The sequence below is a fragment of the Antrostomus carolinensis genome, unplaced genomic scaffold, assembly GCF_000700745.2.
Source record: "Antrostomus carolinensis isolate BGI_N321 unplaced genomic scaffold, ASM70074v2 scaffold12389, whole genome shotgun sequence".
NCBI lineage: Eukaryota > Metazoa > Chordata > Aves > Caprimulgiformes > Caprimulgidae > Antrostomus > Antrostomus carolinensis.
In genome coordinates this window covers 1-19,901 of record NW_010340750.1, presented here as the reverse complement: position 1 = coordinate 19,901, position 19,901 = coordinate 1, and the positions used below count along the sequence as shown (strand labels likewise).

The 19,901-nt window shown below is 41.8% G+C and overlaps 1 protein-coding gene across 1 annotated transcript; it reads right to left on the bottom strand.

The window, feature by feature from the left end:
• Positions 1 to 847: 847 nt before the first annotated feature.
• Positions 848 to 17,727, bottom strand: DHTKD1 (dehydrogenase E1 and transketolase domain containing 1; the record flags this gene model as incomplete). The annotated part of the gene is made up of 13 exons (XM_010176269.1): positions 848 to 930; positions 1,312 to 1,476; positions 2,520 to 2,626; positions 3,874 to 4,024; positions 4,410 to 4,549; positions 5,223 to 5,307; positions 6,836 to 7,148; positions 8,155 to 8,353; positions 10,113 to 10,284; positions 13,989 to 14,258; positions 14,580 to 14,774; positions 16,586 to 16,797; positions 17,572 to 17,727. Coding segments are annotated over 13 exons (2,248 nt in total), but the record flags the coding sequence as incomplete, so codon positions are not given.
• Positions 17,728 to 19,901: the final 2,174 nt, after the last annotated feature.

Genomic DNA, 19,901 nt, shown 5'->3' with positions numbered 1-19,901 from the left:
CATTCTGTGATTCTGTGATTCTGTGATATAAAGCTGGTCACCCTTTGTGCTTCACCATCCCACTTAAAAAAAACCCAGATGCTAAGGTACTTCCAGCCTTTTGATTGTGGGTGAGGATGCAAACATCGGGGATGCTGTCGGACTCAGGTACTACTTGGGACAAAGACCAGACAAGAACCTTAAGAAGGAAAAAAATGAAAGCCAGAATTGCCCATTGTGAACAGGATTTTCTATAATATCTGAAGGGAGAGAGATATACACACACAATTTATTATTTCACAGAACGGCGATTTCCCTAACTTCACTTCATCAGCTCAGGTGTTCCAACATCAAAACAAAAATTCTGCAGCTCTTGACATAAGAGCTGCTCCCACTGACTGTTTGCTAATGGGCATGGTGCAGAAAAGTGCCTGTTAGATTACAGAATGACAGCATGGTCAGGTTGGATGGGACCTCAGGAGATCATCCAGTCCAAACCCCCCTGCCAAAGCAGGTTCCCTACAACCGGTTGCACCAGGTTCCCTACGCCAGGGGGCACAGGAAAGCGTCCAGGAGGGTTCTGAGCATCTCCAGAGATGGAGACTCCACAACCTAGTGGATTAGTAACTGTGGTCACAGCCTCCCCATGCAGGGCAAGGGCTGAAAGCCTGAGCAGTTACTATTATGCTAACTACCAACAAGTAAGCAGAAGAAAAGGAGAGAAAGAAGTAAAACTAAGTCACCCACCATAAAGCAACATTTTCCCCCCAAAGTCACCTCTTTCGTATCACCTCAAACTTGAGCTGTTGGGTAGAAGAAAGGGACAGAACTTCCTTTCTGAGCTTTTGCTCTAAGAAAGCAGAGCTACCTTTTAGGATCTACTGCGGAGTCACCAATGACAGGCTTGAATGTTGTCCTTGGAGCCATTTCTTCAAAACTTGATACAGCAGCCTACATGGGAGTAGAGTTAGTTATAAGTTACCAAATCTTGTTGCCTTTCCCCTCAGGCCAGAGATGGGGAGAGGATACCAAGATGGTGTTTTGTTAAGTACAAAAGACCAAAGCTTCCCTTTCCCTCCCATTCCCACTCCCACAGATGAAAGATGTGGTGATAAGATTCTCAAGAACACCACCAGGCCTAGAATCAACCTTACTTCTAGTTCACATCTACACAGCTTCAACCCTCAAACTATACTGCTCCAAACAGGCAAAACCCCATCAATTTGACCCCAAAACAGAGAAAGGAGAACACAGAGGAAGAACTAAGAGAAAGGGAAATAAGAGGAAGAAGAAGAGGACAAAAGAAAAAGGAAAATAAAGTTTTCAGCTTACAGGGAGCCTGAGTAACACTTTGGGAGACACAACAATGAGAGGTTTCCTGAAGTTTCGGACCATTTGCCGCCGGAGTAAATGGAAATACTGTGCTGGGGTGGTGGGATGCACAACTGACATGTTCACCTGGTCCCCATCAACTCCCTCTTCTGAGCTGTCACACATCTGTGTAAGGGGAACACAGAAATACCTTGTCAAGAAGCAAGCTGTGAGCCAAATATGCAAAAGAGAATCCAGGCATATAAGGCATGCTGACTAGTGTAAGAATAGAAGAGCAAACGTCCCAACTCAATCACTGAAGGGAAGAATAACTTCAGAGAAGAAACGGCTTTAGCATTTAACTGGTAAGATTATATCTGAACTGCCTCCTTCTATCACACTGTAACCAGGGCACGACAGATTTCTAACAGTGGTGAGGTCACAAGTCCTTCACCAGGGTGGCAGCATCCCTCTAAACATACTGCACACCCCTCCTCAAGCCATTACTCAGATGAAAAGGTTTTCATATATTTACTACAGTCAGAAGGGCACAACAGTGGGTTTTTATTTTTTTTAAATGTGACACAGATTTACAAACTGGTATTTAAGAGTGCCCAGTGTTCTGTCTGTACACTCTGTGAGAGTGCCTGCCTGTTTCTGATGCCAGCTCCCAAAACATTTCCTGTCAGAAGTGCTCGTTAGAGGTCTGCCATTTGCAATTCAGCAATTCTGTCTTGCTCCTGGACTGGTTCAGTGGGACGGTGGCATTGCTGAGGAGCAGCAATCAGGAGAAAGAACACAGGCAGTACAGAAGCAGGTCCCACCAAGGCTGCCTGCAGAGGGCACAGGGCCTCCACATGCACTAGGCAAATCTCATGTTAGGAAATGCCATGTTACCGAACACCCACCTGGGCAGGTGACAGAGATGCAACAAGAACAGCAAGTATTTATTGCAAGGTTCAGTCAGAGTCTTGTACCAGAGCTGTTGTGGCAGCATTTAAACCAAAACTGCTTCCTCATCACTTCTAGACCTATGCCTTCTCATCACAGTCCCCTTTCTTCCTCCACTTCCAGCCCATCCTGTTCCTATCTCATCATGACAGTAGGATCCTGGCATGTTTCCAGCTTCTGATGTCAGTAGCAGGTACACCAGGAACGGGCCATTTTGCAGCACGACTCCCAGAACATGGGTTGCCAGTGCTGTGATGGGGGATATGTGAATCCTGTACCTGTAAGAACCGTTCCATCCGGCAGGACGAGTGCTCAGGGCCTGCACCATCATAGCCGTGGGGAAGAAGAATTACTATCCCACTCTGCAGAAGCCATTTGGCCTCACCTAAAAACACACAATGAAGAAGAAGGAAGGAATGATTTTCACAGAACACAAAGCCCCAAAACACATATTACTTTGTGTAAACTACTCAGGAAAAAAGAATAGCTAATTTCCACATCATTAAATACAAGCCTGAAACATGCTGCTGGCATTCTGTCATGAGATTCACAGCTGTGAAACAGCACATATAAGATGATATGAAGTTTCTGAAATTATCTTCTTAACTTTGGGCTTCCAGAAGATGTAAGCCTCCATGTGGACCATGTGACATGGTTAAGATTTTAAAACTTAGACTAAAACACCACCACAATATGGAAGAATCCTCCTACTGGAATTGTCCTCCTGATTAACAGGAGATCCTCAAAAGTAACTCTCCAGTAAGAAAACCCCTGACCATAATGCACTGCATATTTTCTGCATACCTTGTCATTTGGTCCTCTGCAGGTGTGACCCGGGCAGCATCCTGTGAGCCAGTCGTAGCTAGCACAGCAATGCTGGCCACAGAGCTAGTTCCCCTGAGCTCTCTCAAACCTCCGGCACTATTTAAGGGATTACAGTCAAACCCAGAAGGTGAGGAATCCATCCCAGCCCCAAATACATGCTGAGGATGGGTGGGATAAGAGTGCCTCTGAATTTCCATCTCTGATTACAGAGGGAATGCAGAGGCCTAACTGAGGGCAGATGCCAAAACTCTGGACGCTTACATACAAGGAATCCCACTCTAGAAATCCATCTTAGCATTTTCTCAGCATGTTCCAGCTCAGAGAGGTCTTTTATCTGAGCACTCAGAACACATGCTAGAGTCAAACTTCAAGGTTGGTTGTAAAGGTTGCTGTTGTGGGGGTTTTTGTTTGTTTGTTTTAAATAATTACTATTTTCCTTCTGTATTCCTTCAGGAATTTTTCTGATGCCTCATGAAGGAAAGGTTCAGACTAAAAAGTATTCAACTATATATACACATAGCAAAATAAATGGCAGGGGGGAGGGAAGAAAGGCCATTAATATAATCAACTGTCCTTTTGGAATGACTGTCGTCTGCCAGGGGTGGGGTGTCTTTCATTTTAGATGGACTGCCTTCAGGGAAAAGCTGCATAGAAGTCAGGACCACACAGGCAAGCTCACAAGACTTCTTGAGAAAACAATTATTTTCTCAACACGTTGCCCTTTTATTTTAAAGATGAAGGATTTTCTAAAAATGTGCTTAGTACAAATGATTCATTTTTAAATAGATTAGCTCCTTGTACACTCACCTCCAGAGATGAAAGTGTCAAATATTATCTGGGCTCCATTAAAGAAGTCTCCAAATTGAGCTTCCCAAATTGGCAGTAACTTAGGGCTCTCAATACTCATTCCATATTCAAAACCAAGCACAGCTTCTTCAGACAAGGGACTGTTACTCACCTAACAAAAGGAAATTGTTGGGAGGGGTGGGTCAGGAAGAAGACAACCCAGGGTTAAGAACCTTTGGAACCAGGCTTGTCAGTGCTAGGCACACCAAGGACATGAACTCCTACAGGCAATTGATGGTTACCTCTTTTTTGCTTTTGAATGAAGGCACTGAGGGGAAAAGCATGACAGCTGATCTCTCAGGGAAAAGCAAAACCCCTTGTTAAATTTGTAAGGAGGGCAACTACAAAGAATGGTGGTGGCCTGATAGTTTTTATGTCTCTCTGTCTGGGGTCTGCCAGAATATACAGGCTACCTACATATGTCTCAGCAGCTTTAAAATATGCATTCTGTTCCAGCACAACTTGAAGAAGGTTGTCTCATGGACCACATAACCTACCTCTAAGAAACCCTTCTGGTCTGGGGACATATGATTCAGAGGAATGTAGGTATCATCTGTCTCTTGGCAAACCAACATCGCGTGTCGTTGGCTAAAGGTTCCCCTGCCAACATCTTGTCCACTTAGTCTGATATGAAACCCTTGCCAAGCAATAAACAAAACACTGGATTAGCAAGAAGAAAACATGGAGAACAACAACTCCCTACTTCTAAAATATTACTTCTTTTTTTATGTCTCTTCTTAGATTTTCCCTCATCAGCAACATCAAATCTGAGACAGAGTTCTTAACCAAGAGCAGCTCCAACTCACAAGCACAGAGATGTTCAGACATTTCTCTTTTCTCTTCTGGGCAGCCAAAAATTATTTTGTGGTAAATGGTTCAATTTATTGAAGCAAAATGCAAAAAATGTGCATTCTGTATAAATAAAGTAAATAATTCTGGGTAAATAGAGATATGAATTCAGGTTAGAGAGGAGGGAAAAGAAATAGTAGCATGAAACACACTCTGAAAGTATCTGGGAGGCCCCACTGATGTCAGCTGCATTGCTCATGTACTTACTTAGCTGTGTGCACAAATGCTGCTGGGGAGTGGGAGGGAGCAACGATTCTTTGAAGACACTGAGTACTCCATTTACAAATATTAGTGACATACAGGATTCAAATTTACCTTCTCTTAGTACATGCAAATGCAAACTGTCAAATTTATACATCATCTCAATCTTTAGACTTAGAAACAACTAAGAAGTCTAATGTTATACTTCATTGATATCAAACCAAAAATATTTTATTGGCTGCTGTCTAGTTGCCTCTTACCTTGGCTCAGCAGAGAACCAAATGCTAAAGCTTCAGCTGTTGCCCAGTCCAGCTTTTTTCCTTCCTCCATTTTTTGAACTCTTGACTAAACAAGCAAACAATAAGGAAAAATTACTGTTTTGCCTTTTCCCATCTGTAGCTCTTTTGGTGGCACAGATCAATATTAGAAGCTAGGACAAAAATAAAATGCTATAGAGGGAAACGCTGTATTCCTGCAGCCAGCTCAGGTTGGTTTGGAACACACACAGAGTCTTATTTCAGCACATCATGAAGAAGGCTGCCCTGAGGACTACAGAACCATGGATAACCCACGTGTTCACTTACCAGTCAACAAACTGTGGACTGACAAATTAGATCTCAGCCTGAAAATATTAAAAATCTTAGCACAGCATAGTGTGCTCTTCACAGACTGTTGATTTGTTTGGTTAGCAGTGATGAAAGATACCAGGCTTAAGTATTTTAGTCTCCAGAATTCTGCCCTGTTCTGGCCTGCAGAACTGCAGACAAACGATCACATCCATCTGGGATGTTCTTTGCCTTGGGCTGGGAAAGCAAGAACATCAGTCTCCTGAAATATTCAACTCAAGGCCTCTCTATGGGAGCCAACCAGACACCTGTATATGGTCTTCATCAAAGAGAAATGTTCATAAACCCAAACCAACCCAATTAGTGCACACAAACTTATGAGTTATCAAAAACTGTCACACTTGGCCACGTTTATAGCTATGTTTATAAATATAAAACATAAACATTCACTACCAGCTTTAGAAACTGTGTACACTATTACCAAGTTCCTGATTCATTCTCTCACAAAGTACTCATTATAATCATAAATTGATGATCCGAGGGCTGGAGCACCTCTCCTATGAGGACAGGCTGAGAGAGTTGGGGCTGTTCAGCCTGGAGAAGAGAAGGCTCCGGGGAGATTTTATAATGGCCTCCCAGTACCTGAAGGGGCCTACAAGGAAGCTGGGGAGGGACTTCTGACAAGGGCACATAGTGATAGAACAAAAGGTAATGGCTTTAAACTGGAAGAGGGTAGGTTTAGAATAGATATTAGGAAGAAATTCTTTGCTGTGAGGGTGGTCAGACACTGGAACAGGTTGCCCAGAGAAGCTGTGGGTGCTCCTCCCTGGAAGTGTTTAAGGCCAGGTTGGATGAGGCTTGGAGCAACCTGGTCTAGTGGAAGGTGTCCCTGGTGATGGCAGGGGGGTTGGAACTGGATGATCTTTAAGGTCCCTTCCAACCCAAACCATTCTATCATTCTATGATTCTATGATAAAGTACATAAAAGATAGTAATTTCTCATGATAGTTTATATCACTTGTGAGAATAATCAACTGTATTTTCCATAAGATTTTTTTTTATTGCAACAAAATATTGTTGAAATAACAAAACTAAGTATATGGTGAGATTTAGGAGAGAGGACATGTGTTTCTTCAAAACTGGAGGAAAAATGGCATAATCTCAGCCTTGAAAAAGAAACTGAGCTGGTTTTCCTAGAGAATACTGTACTATTCTCTAACTGTCGGCTTTGCTGCATTCAGAATTTGTCCTGTAACAGGTCTTATTTTTGAACAATGGCACTAGGAGCATCATTATGCTCTACTGACCTGTGCGTAGGTCTTCAGAAGATGGCTGTGCATCTGGAGTTCTTCAGGCACCTCTACAGACTTGACTCCAATAAACTGCAGGAGTGGTACAGGCATACCTGTGTCCCAAGTGGTAATTTTAGCAGAAGGCTCAACAAAGCCTTTCCAGTGAGCCTGCAGGTTGGTAGGAGGTGGACTATACAAAGTCATGTTGGCAAGATGATCGTTCAGTTTAGAATAGTATGTCGTCTTTATCTCAGATACTTCAACCTCAGTCATGAGCCCAGCAGCTATTAGATGTTCTGCGTATGTGTCTGGGATACTCTTACGGGATCTGTCAGGGAGGGAATCAAACCCCATAGACATTAAGTCTGACAACAGTGTCACTGTAGAACAAGGAAATCCCACCTTACTACTGTCAGGTGCCATGGAAAAGTAAAATAAAGTATGACCTGGTGCATTGTACTTATTTGCATCAAGTTTGCTTTCCTAACATTTCCAGAATGATAAGAATTCCTTGGATATGTGCTTTTTAAAAAAAAAAAGTACTGTAAAGTACTTTTTTAAAAAAAAGTGCACATGAGGTTTTGTTTTTTTTAAAAAAATTGCCTATAGTTGGTAAGAATGATAAGAATTCCTTGGATATGTGCTTTACAGTACTTTTTTTTTTAAAAAAAAAATTGCCTATAGTTGGTAGTTACAGGTAAAAGCACGTCAAAAAAATCTGAAAAAAACCCCAAATGTGGTATCTGCGTGTTTTCTTCAGACAAATTGACAGTATTAACTGAGAATCAAGCCATCCGTTCCATAAATGCTTCACCTAAAATACTGTACTTCACTGGCCAGTAAATTTTGATGTGTATTTTTCTTTGGGGATAAGGATGGAACCTGATCACATTTAAATGCTCATAAAGATAAGTCCCCACTGGAATCAGCAGGACTGGGCAAAGATGAGATCATCTTTGCCATCATACTGGCTTCCTGCCCTTTCTCCCATATCATCTACACTTCCCTCTGGCACACAGAAGACAACCTTACCTTCTGATTACTAGTGACTGTGAATTTGAAACCCAAGGGCTATGTGCAAGATTGTTCTCCAAAAGGCATCAAGTCACACATTCAAGAACCAACACTAGTGGTTACCTTCACTAACATCTCATTGTCAGACTCACACCTTAGTCAAGGGCTCCTGACAGTGTAGCTACACTTACATAAAGACTTATCAGTGTGGCAAAGGAGCTTCATTATGCAGAGACTTCTACTACAGAAGCAGGCAATACCGAGTTGGTGTAGACACAAGTACATTTTGGGTTTGCCCCATCAGGTGGTGTCACCCTTACCTGATGATTTTGTACATGCTGGGGTTGGTGAAGAACGGCTCATCGAGTTCATTGTGGCCCCACTGTCTGTAGCACAGCAAGTCTACGATCACATCTCTGCGGAACTGGCGTTGGTACTCGACAGCCAGTCGTGTAGCACGGACAACTTCTTCAGGATCATCACCATTCACGTGGATAACTGCACATCCAACAATTTTACCTGCCCAGGGATTCACAACATGACAGTAATCACATCAAATCCCTTCCAAAGAACTAGGCACACACCTACTCTGCTGAAAACTATAGACAACTCATGTGCAGTGTATTTAACAAAAGCAAAGCTATGAAAGATGCTCTTTGTGATGAGAGCTGGGGTAACGAGTAGGAGTTTTCCCCAAGAAAAAGTGAATTAGGCCAACCTGTTGTATCTGTCACAGTTTGAGCACAACTTCCTTACCAGCAGTAAATTCCCAGAGGACTTTCCATACACAGTTTCTGCATTTTATTAATCTGGATGGAAGTCTGCAGGGAATGGGAGAGAACTATTTGATTGCTTCTCTTTCAAACACAAACTGAGTTTTGTTTCCTTCTTATTCTAAGCTATCACTACTATGAATTCACACAGGCCAGAAACAATCTTCTCCCTTGTTAGCAGTCACTCTATCTAGTGCTCCTCCAGGTGAGAACACTGCAAAATTCAAACAATTTAACACCCTCTCCTGCATGACAAATTGGCTGCAAATCTTCCCAGTGACAGAGTGCTCCTCTTGTACTTTATCTGCCCAAATTCTGGGAAATTAAGATGCTTCAGCTGTTTCTGAGCTGCATCAAGTTTCCCTCCCTGGCAAAATCCTAAAGCTCAAATGGGTAACAGTCCCCCTCCTCACTGACCATGTAAGAAGAAAGGAAAACCAAGGATGCGGGGGGGAAAGAGAAGAGGAGAGGAGAGGGAGAGGAGAGGGAGAGGAGAGGAGAAGAGAAGAGAAGAGAAGAGAAGAGAAGAGAAGAGAAGAGGAGAAGCCCACAATATAAAACCAGCACAGGGAAAATGTAATAACATATATTTACCTAATCAGATTCAATTAATCTACCTGTTCTGTTTAATGAAACCATAAGACCAACATAAACACTTCATGTTAAGTCTTAAAAACATACATTAGTATATTTTTAATTCTAGGAAACATATACAAGGGAACTAACTACTATGTCTATGATCTTGCTGATTATAATACATCTATCACTAAGAAAGACCAGTTGAAAACAAAAGACTGAGTTTAAGCTTAGAAATGCCATGAGCCTCATCTTTCAATTAAAAGCTCAACAAACTCACCTGACAACAAACAAAACAGAAAAATGAAGGAGTATCTGACTTACGAATCTTGCTCAGAAAACACACTGGAATGATTTTTATTAAATCTAACAAGGTATATTTAAAATACATCTATTATACCCTCCATCACGATACATTTTTAAAAGCTGGCAATGACATGGCAGAAATTAAATGGGTTATAAAGATTTCACAGCAATCTTGGAAATATTTTATAACATCCTGTAAAAATGTGACAAGATTTTCCCTTGATATTTAGTCTTTGCCATAAAGCAGATGGGGGGAGGCATCTGAATTTTTGTTAGTAGGAGTTAAGAATCAATAATAATTTTAATTTCTACTCTATAATGAAAATTGAGGTATATCAATCTAACTCCCTAGAGCTGACAGGCACTTGCTATAAAAAGCCCACAGCATATATTCACTCTGGAGTTAAGAATCACTCTGACACAACAGGCAATCTTATCATAGAATCCCAGACTGGTTTGGGTTGGAAGGGACCTTAAAGATCATCCAGTTCCAACCCCCCTGCCATCAGCAGGGACACCTTCCACTAGACCAGGTTGCTCAAAGCCTCATCCAGCCTGGCCTTGAACACTTCCAGGGAGGAGCAGCCACAACTTCATCTTCCATCTGATTCAACTATACGTACCAACATCACTACAGTACAGAGATGATCTTCCTCGCTCTGGAGGAGTGGTATAGCCCAGCTGGTTATTAACAATCAAATGGATGCTCCCACCAACTCTGAAATGTGGTAGATTAGAGAGGGTCAGTGTTTCAGGAACTATCCCTTGCCCAGAGAAAGCAGCATCGCCATGAACCTACATTAGGGAAGAAGATGGAAAAGTCTCATTAGAAAACACTGGAGGAACCGAAAAATCAAAACCGTAACTCATTAAGCAAGACTTTTAAATTGAGTAGGTAGAACAGATACAGTTTCAGCCAGATCCACTCCTTAACTCCTTCCAGACTACTGTTTTCACTATTTGAGACTTTAAATAGTCTTAACACCAACACAAGGTCATAGCAGCCAACATCTGTACGTTCCTAGGCTGCATCAAGAGAAGCGTGGCCAGCAGGTCGAGGGAGGTGATTCTCCCCCTCTACTCCACTCTCATAAGGCCCCACCTGGAGTGCTGTGTCCAGTTCTGGAGCCCCCAACATAAGAAAGACATGGACCAGTTAGAACGAGTCCAGAGGAGGCCACCAGGATGATCTGAGGGCTGGAGCACCTCTCCTATGAGGACAGGCTGAGAGAGTTGGGGCTGTTCAGCCTGGAGAAGAGAAGGCTCCAGGGAGACCTTATAGTGGCCTTCCAGTACCTGAAGGGGCTACAGAAAGGCTGAGGAGGTACTTTTGACAAGGGCAGGAAGTGATCTTTCGAGGTCCCTTCCAATCCCTAACATTCTGTGATTCTGTGATAGAACAAGGGGAAATGACTTTAAACTGGAAGAGGGGAGATTTAGATGAGATATTAAGAAGAAATTCTTTGCTGTGAGGGTGGTCAGACACTGGAACAGGTTGCCCAGAGAAGCTGTGGGTGCTCCTCCCTGGAAGTGTTTAAGGCCAGGCTGGATGAAGCTTTGAGCAACCTGGTCTAGTGGAAGGTGTCCCTGGTGATGGCAGGGGGGTTGGAACTGGATGAGCTTTAAGGTCCCTTCCAACCTTAACCATTCTGTGATTCTATGACAAGATTGCCTATTGTAATCCCTAACTGGAACTGACCTATAATCTCTTAAAACTGACCTGCTGGTGTACAGGTGACTGCGAGTGCCACAGCTGTAGCAAGCTGCAGCAGTCAGCAGCAAGTCACTGACCAGTGAACAAAAGGAAGCCAGTCACCACAACATTTGCTACATGCTTTGCTCAAAGTTAAATGCTGGTGAACTGGGGTTTACGCCCACTGCCACCTTACCACAGAGAGAGGAACAGACATGATAGGAAAAAAAATGAAAAAGGAACTGAATGGAAGCAGAGAAAAGCAAATAAAAGCTTTAGGAAGGAAATAAAACAAAGTTCTTAGTTACATTTCAAAACTGCAAGTAAATGTTGTTATCAAAAAAAGTTTGGAAGGAGAGGGGAGACTCTTTCCATGTTTTAAAACTAGAGATAGTTCTCCATTGACAAATCTGATCACAGATTCCTCAGAATGCAGATTCGGTCCTTACAGATCAAAGTTACTAAACAGATTGATGTTGTTTCTTATTAAAACCAGATGACAGTTCTATTTTCTCATTATGAAATGATGGTTTCAAGCCTTATGAGACTTTTGGAGGTGCAAGTACACCTGGAAGAGAGTAGAGGTGTGGTCAACCAGTGAAATGGCAGCACTGGGTTTTATGCAGTTTTAATGCAGAGACTTTTTTCAAGAGGCATCACAGAAAACCTAAGTTAACTACTGCAAGAGAGAACCAACACAGCATCTCCACTCTCCCCCTTACCATGCCACACTTGCTCCTGAAGTGTTGGGTTTTCACTTTTCCCTTCTGGTTTCTCCTGTTGCCAAAGAAGACTATGTATCTCAGTGATACAGAGCCTAGAACATCTGGAAGAACTTTATGGCCTTCAGTACATCCCAAAGCACTAAAGCCTACAGACAGTGTGACTATCCAACTACACAAGACTCTTCATATGCATCTCAAACCCCAGATTCAATTCCCATGGTGCAGGTAGGATTTTACTCATTCTAGCAGAAAGCTGGAAACAGTTTTTGCTAGAACATTGTTTTTTCTAGGCAGCATTATCAAAGAAGATAAAAACAAGGTCACCATCAAGTTAATTCATCAGTGATCCTGACAGTGGAACGTCAAATGCAGTATTTATTTCAGGGAGACCTTATTCTCAGATTTCAGTTGAAATCATAGACACCACTAGTTGCCTGATGACCACGAAGTGGAGATAAGGTATGTGAGAAGGTGAAAAATAAGCTCCTCACCAGCAGAGATGGACAATTAAACATTGCAGAAGTGCCAATGGTAGTTAACCAAGAAGAGCTTTATATATACCAAGCACACTGACACTCCACAAAAGATCTTCAGCCCCTGGACAGCTAGGCTCACCACTGACACTGGCACCTTAGCTGATCTTTACTCTTTTTACCCTCAAGCACTGGCATTCAGGCTAGTGGAATAACAGAACAAATGCCAGAGTAAACCTCAGTTCAGAGTTTCTACACTTAATTTCTGGAGAGAAACCACTATGAAAACAGAAAGCCCAAAAACAATCTTCCAAACTAAGATGCTGAAAGAGGAGGTAACTGCTTTCATCTCTTTCTTCTTGATTAGCTGAATGAGAGCAGTTAACTGTCACAACTGTAAAAAATATGTATTCGTTTGGGTTTTTTTAATCTACCTCTTGGACCTCTTAAAGACAAAATCAGGAGTACTGATGTTCATGTTACATGAAATATTTTCTTTCCTTTGGGAAAGTTTACTGAGTCAGTTTACTAACACAGAGGTGGCTAGCTCGGAGTTAGATGTTGTTCTCTACTATGTAACCCTCTCTACCACCTACCCCTTGAAAAGACAAAAATGTAAAGTTTTCTTGCAAAAGGAAGGTCCATTTATCCTGAAGAATCTTTGTTTAAAGTCATAGTCGGTTCATCACTACACAGTGAAGATCTGCCATTATGAGAAAGACAGAATCTAAGAAGCAATAATATGTTTTCAAACTAACAGACATAACTGCACTGAAAGATGAGAAGACACATCAGGTAACAAACTTTTCTTCCTGCTCTTGCATGCCCCAAAGTCTTTTTTTTTTAATAAAAAAAATAAGAACAATAAGGACTTCAACTTGCCTCCAGTTTCCTCAGTATTTCACATTCTGCCTTCTGCTTTTTCTCAGTATCCACATCCTCCCAGAAGTAGGCAAAACATTTATTTAATGGAAATATGCTTTCACTTTTACTTGTAACTTCCTCTGTTTATTATACTTCACAAGACAACAGTTTTGCCCCAGCTTATTTCTACTCCCAGCTTTAAAAATGTTTAAGAGATTGACTCACTTGTATTTTTCAAGTTGACTCCAATGCAAGAGAAGAAAAATTATCAAAGAACTATTTAGGACCACTTCCACAGCCATAAAATACAGTTCAAGGAGTAAAAATCAAGTCCAGCAGACTTTCTTCAACAGTACCATGACAAAATGACAAAGTTCTAAATCCTCCTGTATATTTTGCAACCTTGTTGACAGCTCTTCTCCAAACTCATTTAACTTAAAAGAAGACTAACAGTGGTGGTTTAAATGCACACATGGCTCTGAGTGAAGAGTATTATTAAGATAAAGGAAGGTATCTGAATCAGTTCTTCAGAAATCTTAGAAGTGGAATTGTTTAAATGCCAGTATCATCACATATGTCACCTGGAAATCTCCCTTTCCCTCCTCTTTCTCCATAAAGAGGATCCCAATTCTTGATATTCTACATTCATTCAGCTTTGTTTGGTATTTCTGTATAAACCACTTCTGTTCACATGCTCATCCAGGAAGTCTTACAAAGATCATTTACAAACTGTGAGCCAAATACCTGCAGGCAAATAACTTTGTCTCCAGGCTGTGCGGAGCTCTCTGGGGAGTAATCTCCATCGAGCAGAGTCTGTTGCCTTCCTCGTGTCTTGCCCACAGCCACTGGATTGATTGCTTCTAAGTGTGAGGGGTTAGGCAGCAAGGTGACATGCACAGGCCTGTGTGAACCGAAGTCGAGATCTACAGAAGATGTCAGGTGGGAGAGAACATCCCCAATGGCTGCTGAATTCTCTGGAAACTCACTCAAACCATGCATCTTACGGAACATGAGCTGCACGGAAACAAATCTGGTTAAATCCCCTTCACGATTTATTAACACACTGAAAGAAAAACACTTTCAGAACTTCACGTTCTTCTGCTCTAGAAATTGCAAGGACACTTCTGATAATAGCACATAAACCCCTTCATTAGAGTTCTCTTTAACAATCTCCTGCAAAGACCTGGCTGAGGTGCTGACAGAGGAGAATACAACCTCACACAGGTAACTTTTTTATTGCTTCAGCATTCTCAACACAACAAACTTCTAGGTTTTTATTTCACTGCCAATAAATTAGGCACAGAGCAACTGTCACTGAGATTGTAAGTCTCTTACCTCAGGTGGAAGCTGCAGTAAACCTGTGAGAAGATTGAGTCGTCCACGATGAGGCATTCCAAGAATGATATCCGTCACACCGCTGTACGCGCACATCTTGAACAACTCGTGAAAGAAACCCATCATGCTCTCTGCTCCTTCACCACCATACCGCTTCACCGTGGCAAACTTCGTGGCTAAAAAGCGATCAAACTCCTGTTTAAAACAGGAAAACTACAGTATTAGGCTATTTTAAGCAGCAGTCTTCAGTTTATAAAATTGAAATATAAATTGTTTGTACTTTGAAGGCCTCTGCATACCCCTTCAAAGTCTCAGCTCATTCTCCACCCACACAGCCTAAGACCAGAAGTTATGATGACTACAAGAAATCAGCTCCTATCTCCTCTTCAGCAGAAAAATATTGGACTGAGGATCAAACTGTCTCTTTTCTAATACGGAAGGAGATGCATGAAGAAATGTAACACCAGAGCAATTTACAAATTCCTTGATAGTTCACCTATTTCAGATAGAAATTAGGGAATGGTGTTTTTATAGTATGAACCTTAACTATCCTGAGATGCAAAGTGCTCGAGAAGCACAGCATTTCATTTTGATCACTGTTAGACACAGTCCTTAGTATATAGGCAGAAGAATGTTTGAGAGAAGGAAAATAAACAAATCTATGTTTACTTCAATTTTCCTCTCACTCCTCCCACTTCATTCATCCACTCCTCATAAGTGACAAAGTTTTGGAAGCACTGGAAGCATCTGTCGAAGACTGAAAATAAACAAAGTCTGTAACTGAGAAGGGATGACTGAGCCACAGCCAAAGATGCGAGCCAACTGCTGAACACCTTCTAGTTAAGCAAAATTTAGCTCTAAGGAATTATGTACACAAAATCAATCACACATAGAAGCAGTTTTCCTGTCAGGGTTAAATTCTACACTCTAAGTACAGTTCTGGTCATACTGAAATCAAAATGGAATATACCAGGGTCCCGATTTCAGCCTCCTGTGTCACTGTCAAATTCCTCTAGCTGCCAAAGAGGCAAGAAAAATACAAAATGTGCCATATACTTCTGTTTAGTCATTGGTAAATGTTATGTTTAGTCACTGGTAAATATTATATTTAACACTGCTTCCACTTGGAGTGGAAGGCACCTTCACAGATCCTGCTCTTCTACCTTTCCATCCCTCTGGATAACAAAGGGAGAAAATGGGAAAAAAAGAAAAATTTTCACAGTACAAGAGTATTGGAATAAATTTTCTCTATACATTTTGCAAGTACATAAATCTTTCACTTCCTTACAGAACACATTGAACAAAGGTTCCCTTGCTGGAAAGCAGCAAATTTACCAGTGCTCTATGACTAACACCTCAGTCCAACTCTGGTTTGTTCTCTTAAAACCTTGATAGACATCATGTTTTAAAGCTAATAAAACATATTTTAAAGCTAATAAAACAGCATAAGGGTGAAAGGAAAACACAGAAGAGCTACATTAGGGCACAAAACTTTGTAAAGCTCTGCCCAACCTTGAATTCCCATCAGTAACATCTAATATAAGCTGTCAGATCATTAGCCTGAGGAATTTCACTTCTGAAGACTGATTACTCATGGATTTGTAGGGTCATTTTTGTGTTGCCAGATGTTAAAGAATATACGTTACAAGAATATATATTACACCCAATATATGCTCTAATTAGTTGTTTATATCCTTTTGAGTTTGGAACTGGCTGGAAATATTTTCCTAGAAATAAATTCCAAAGCAATCGATGCAAACCAGAAGGAATCACTATTTGTTTAAATAATGGCTGCTAAGTAAATTCAGCAACAACCTCCCATGAGATTCCTGCATTGGTGTATTGCACTTTTTCAGGCAAAACTCTACATTTCTTCCTCTTGCACACTGTCAAAGCCTTTCAGGATAGCACTTGCTCTTTTTCTGCAAGAATAATGCCTGGAGCAGTGAAGGGTTCATGACAGACTCCACAACTCTATTGTAATCCAATAATAGTGAACAAGGTACCTGAGACTCCAACATCAGTTTGCACAAGTGCTTCTTCTCCTCGGGTGTAAATGCTTCTTGTTTTAGCTCTTCAAATCTTTTAACAAACCATTCTCTCTCCTCCAAAGTTGGAAGCTGGCTTGTTTCTATGGAAATATGCCCGCAGTATATATGGTCAAGGTAAGCCAACACATCCTCTAGGGAAGCCTCTTCTTTTCCCATGTTTAGAAGCCCTAGTGGGAAATAAATGTTATTAGTCACTTCAGGGGACAAGGGAGAAGCACTAATACCTTAAACTGTTGTCTTGCAATTACACTAACATTTTGAGCATACAAACTGATGTCTTGTCTTCCTTTCCTTCATTTAAAACCAAAACTCAATAAATTATTTTATAAGTACACTTCAGTGTTATTAATATGAGAGGCTCATGTTTATTTTTAAGGTGCTCAAAATGCCTTTCTGAAAGAGTCTACCACGAATAAAACAAAGTCACTGTCTTTGTGACTCAGTATAGCACTCGGTATCCTGAGGCTCAGAGAGATGAGCTCCAGCCCCAGCTGCATCACAAATAAATAAGCACCTGTTTTGCAGATGGAGAAAATAAAGCACAGAGAGACCCTCCTTTGTTCAAGGTCACAGGAAGAGTCTAAGAGATCCAAGAAAAGACAAGTCTTGACTTCTGCCCCAGTGCTCTGGCAGCTTCAGCAGGGTGTTAAGTATTACACTAAATCACAGAATGTTACAGCAATGCAAGAAATTAATGTATAACCTCAGCAGCTGTAAGACAAAGAAAAAAATTTCACAGTTTCCAAAGACATTAGAAGGCAGCCACTCATTACACAGTGGTCTCTGCAACAAACACGTAAGTAGGCTGAACTTCACAATTTTTTGTCCAACAATTCATTACTGATTGAACCACCGCTCAATATTTGGCTCTTTGCAGAGGACACAGCCTCTTAATAAATCACCCGTGAAGATAATTTGCTGTGATAAGTCTGCAGACTTACCTGTAGTAATGAGAGGCCCTTGAAGAACTTCTGCCAACTCTTGGATTTCGGGTACCATGTTCATAACAGCTTGGCCAGCAAAGAGTGGGTTTATTTTGGCTGCTTTGTGGCCATGTTCAGCGTATGCAGTTATTAAACGAGCAAGAGCATGGTCAACTAAAAACAAAAAGAAAGCAGAACAGTATCGCACACGTGCTCACACTTAATCCATTTACAACACCTACACAGGAGTATTCTGTCCATCGATAATCATCAAGGCTCTGGTTGGAAAGGTAATTTTTCTAAGCAGCTGTTTTCACCACATCACCCCACAACAGCTCCCATCATCAAACTCCTAAATCTTCTCACCCATCGAATTTTCAAGCAAGTAGAATAATAGAATCAGAATCACAGGCTGGTTTGGGTTGGAAGGGACCTTAAAGATCACCCAATTCCAACCCCCCTGCCATCAGCAGGGACACCTTCCACTAGACCAGGTTGCTCAAAGCCTCATCCAGCCTGGCCTTCAACACTTCCAGGGAGGAGCAGCCACAGCTTCTCTGGGCAACCTGTTCCAGTGTCTGACCACCCTCACAGTGAACTTCTTCCTAATATCTAATCTAAACCTCCCCTCTTTCAGCTTATACCCATTTCCCCTTGTTTTGTCATTAACTGCCCTTATGAAAAGTCCTTCTCCAGCTTTCTTGTAGGCCCCTTCAGGTACTGGGAGGCCGCTATTAAGATCTCCCTGGAGCCTTCTCTTTTCCAGGCTCAACAGCCCCAACTCTCTCAGCCTGTCCTCATAGGAGAGGTGCTCCAGCCCTCTCTAGTCTAGATTTCTCCCACGGCTCTCCTCATAGTCAGGCTCCTGCAAACAGAAGCAGAGCTATTTCATTTCGCTTCAAATCTCTTAACAACAGATATGTCCAATTCAAGAATGGCACGGTACCAGTCTGCAAAGTCTCAGGCAACTCAAACCATAACACTTGTGCTTCCCTGTTCCTTGCTGGAAGGACAAGAAGAGAGGGTCTTAACAATAATTCAGGTCCTACAACTTCACAAAAAGTCTGTGTCTGTAGGAGCCACTAGCCAACAGCGTGTGCACATGCTGAGCCAGATATACTAAAACTTCAAATATGTGAAGGCGACTTAGCACAGACACCAGCAACACACTGCTGCAAGCATTTTGCACTGAGGTCAAAAAATTATCAACAAAAGCAAAACTTGACCAGCTGGAAGGTCATGCACACAACTTTACCATCACTGAGCACATGCCACAGACCAGGTCAATAAACTGTAAGCCAATAAAATATATTGCAAGCAGAATCTGCCACAACTTAATGACATGAACCAATTTATAATGCATTTCTAATGTGGGGAGATTTTTGCACCCTGATAAAGACGCAGCACTGACAGTATTCAGGTCTGAAGAGATTAATTTTCTAAAACAATGCAATTTCGGAGATCATTTCACAAAGTTATTTATCTGACATCCGTATTTCCATCGCTGGCACTCTGCTCCAGCTATTACGTTCTGCTCTGGCTATTATGTTCATGAAGTTCAAAGTGGGTCGATTCTCTAATGAGTTCTACAACAGAAGAACACAACCCTAACAAGTAACAAGTGACAGGACAAGAGGAAATATCCTCAAGTTGTGGCAGGGGAAGTTCAGATTGGATCTGAGGAAGAATTTCTTTGCTGAAAGGGTTCTGAGGCATTGGAAGGGGTTGCCCAGGGCAGTGGTGGAGTCCCCATCCCTGGAGGGATTGAAGAGTCGTGTAGACACAGTGCTGAGGGACATGGGTTAGTCGGGGACTTGTCAGTGTGAGGTTAATAATTGGACTCAATGATCTTAAAGGTCTTTTCCAATCAAGGCAGTTCTCTGATTCTAACACCTCCCACAACACTCTCAGCAAGAAAGCCATTTAAAAGCAATTTTTAAAATGCAACGCGAAAATATATTAACTCTTTCCGTGCTTAACAAGGAGGTCCCAAGTGATGGGACTTGGTATCCAGGAGCTAACAAACCAATTTTACTCCAGCTTCTGCACAACAGACTTAATTCCTAGAGGCGGAGTCTCCTGAGGTGTTAGTGCAGGGATGACATTCTGACCCCAGAGAGTTTTCTGCTGGAAATTACTTTTTTGCACTATAAAACTGAACTAAAAGCATCACAGCTATTGCTACAGCCCAGTTAGCTGATACCAAAACCAAAAACCCCAGGCACACGGCACAGGTGCTTTTAGGAGCAGTAAAACGCGACAAGAGCACATCACCGAAGTCACTTCAGCCCGTGGAGCTGGGCGGGGCACCACCCGGCTTCCCGGGGAACCAGAGCCAGCGGCTTTGT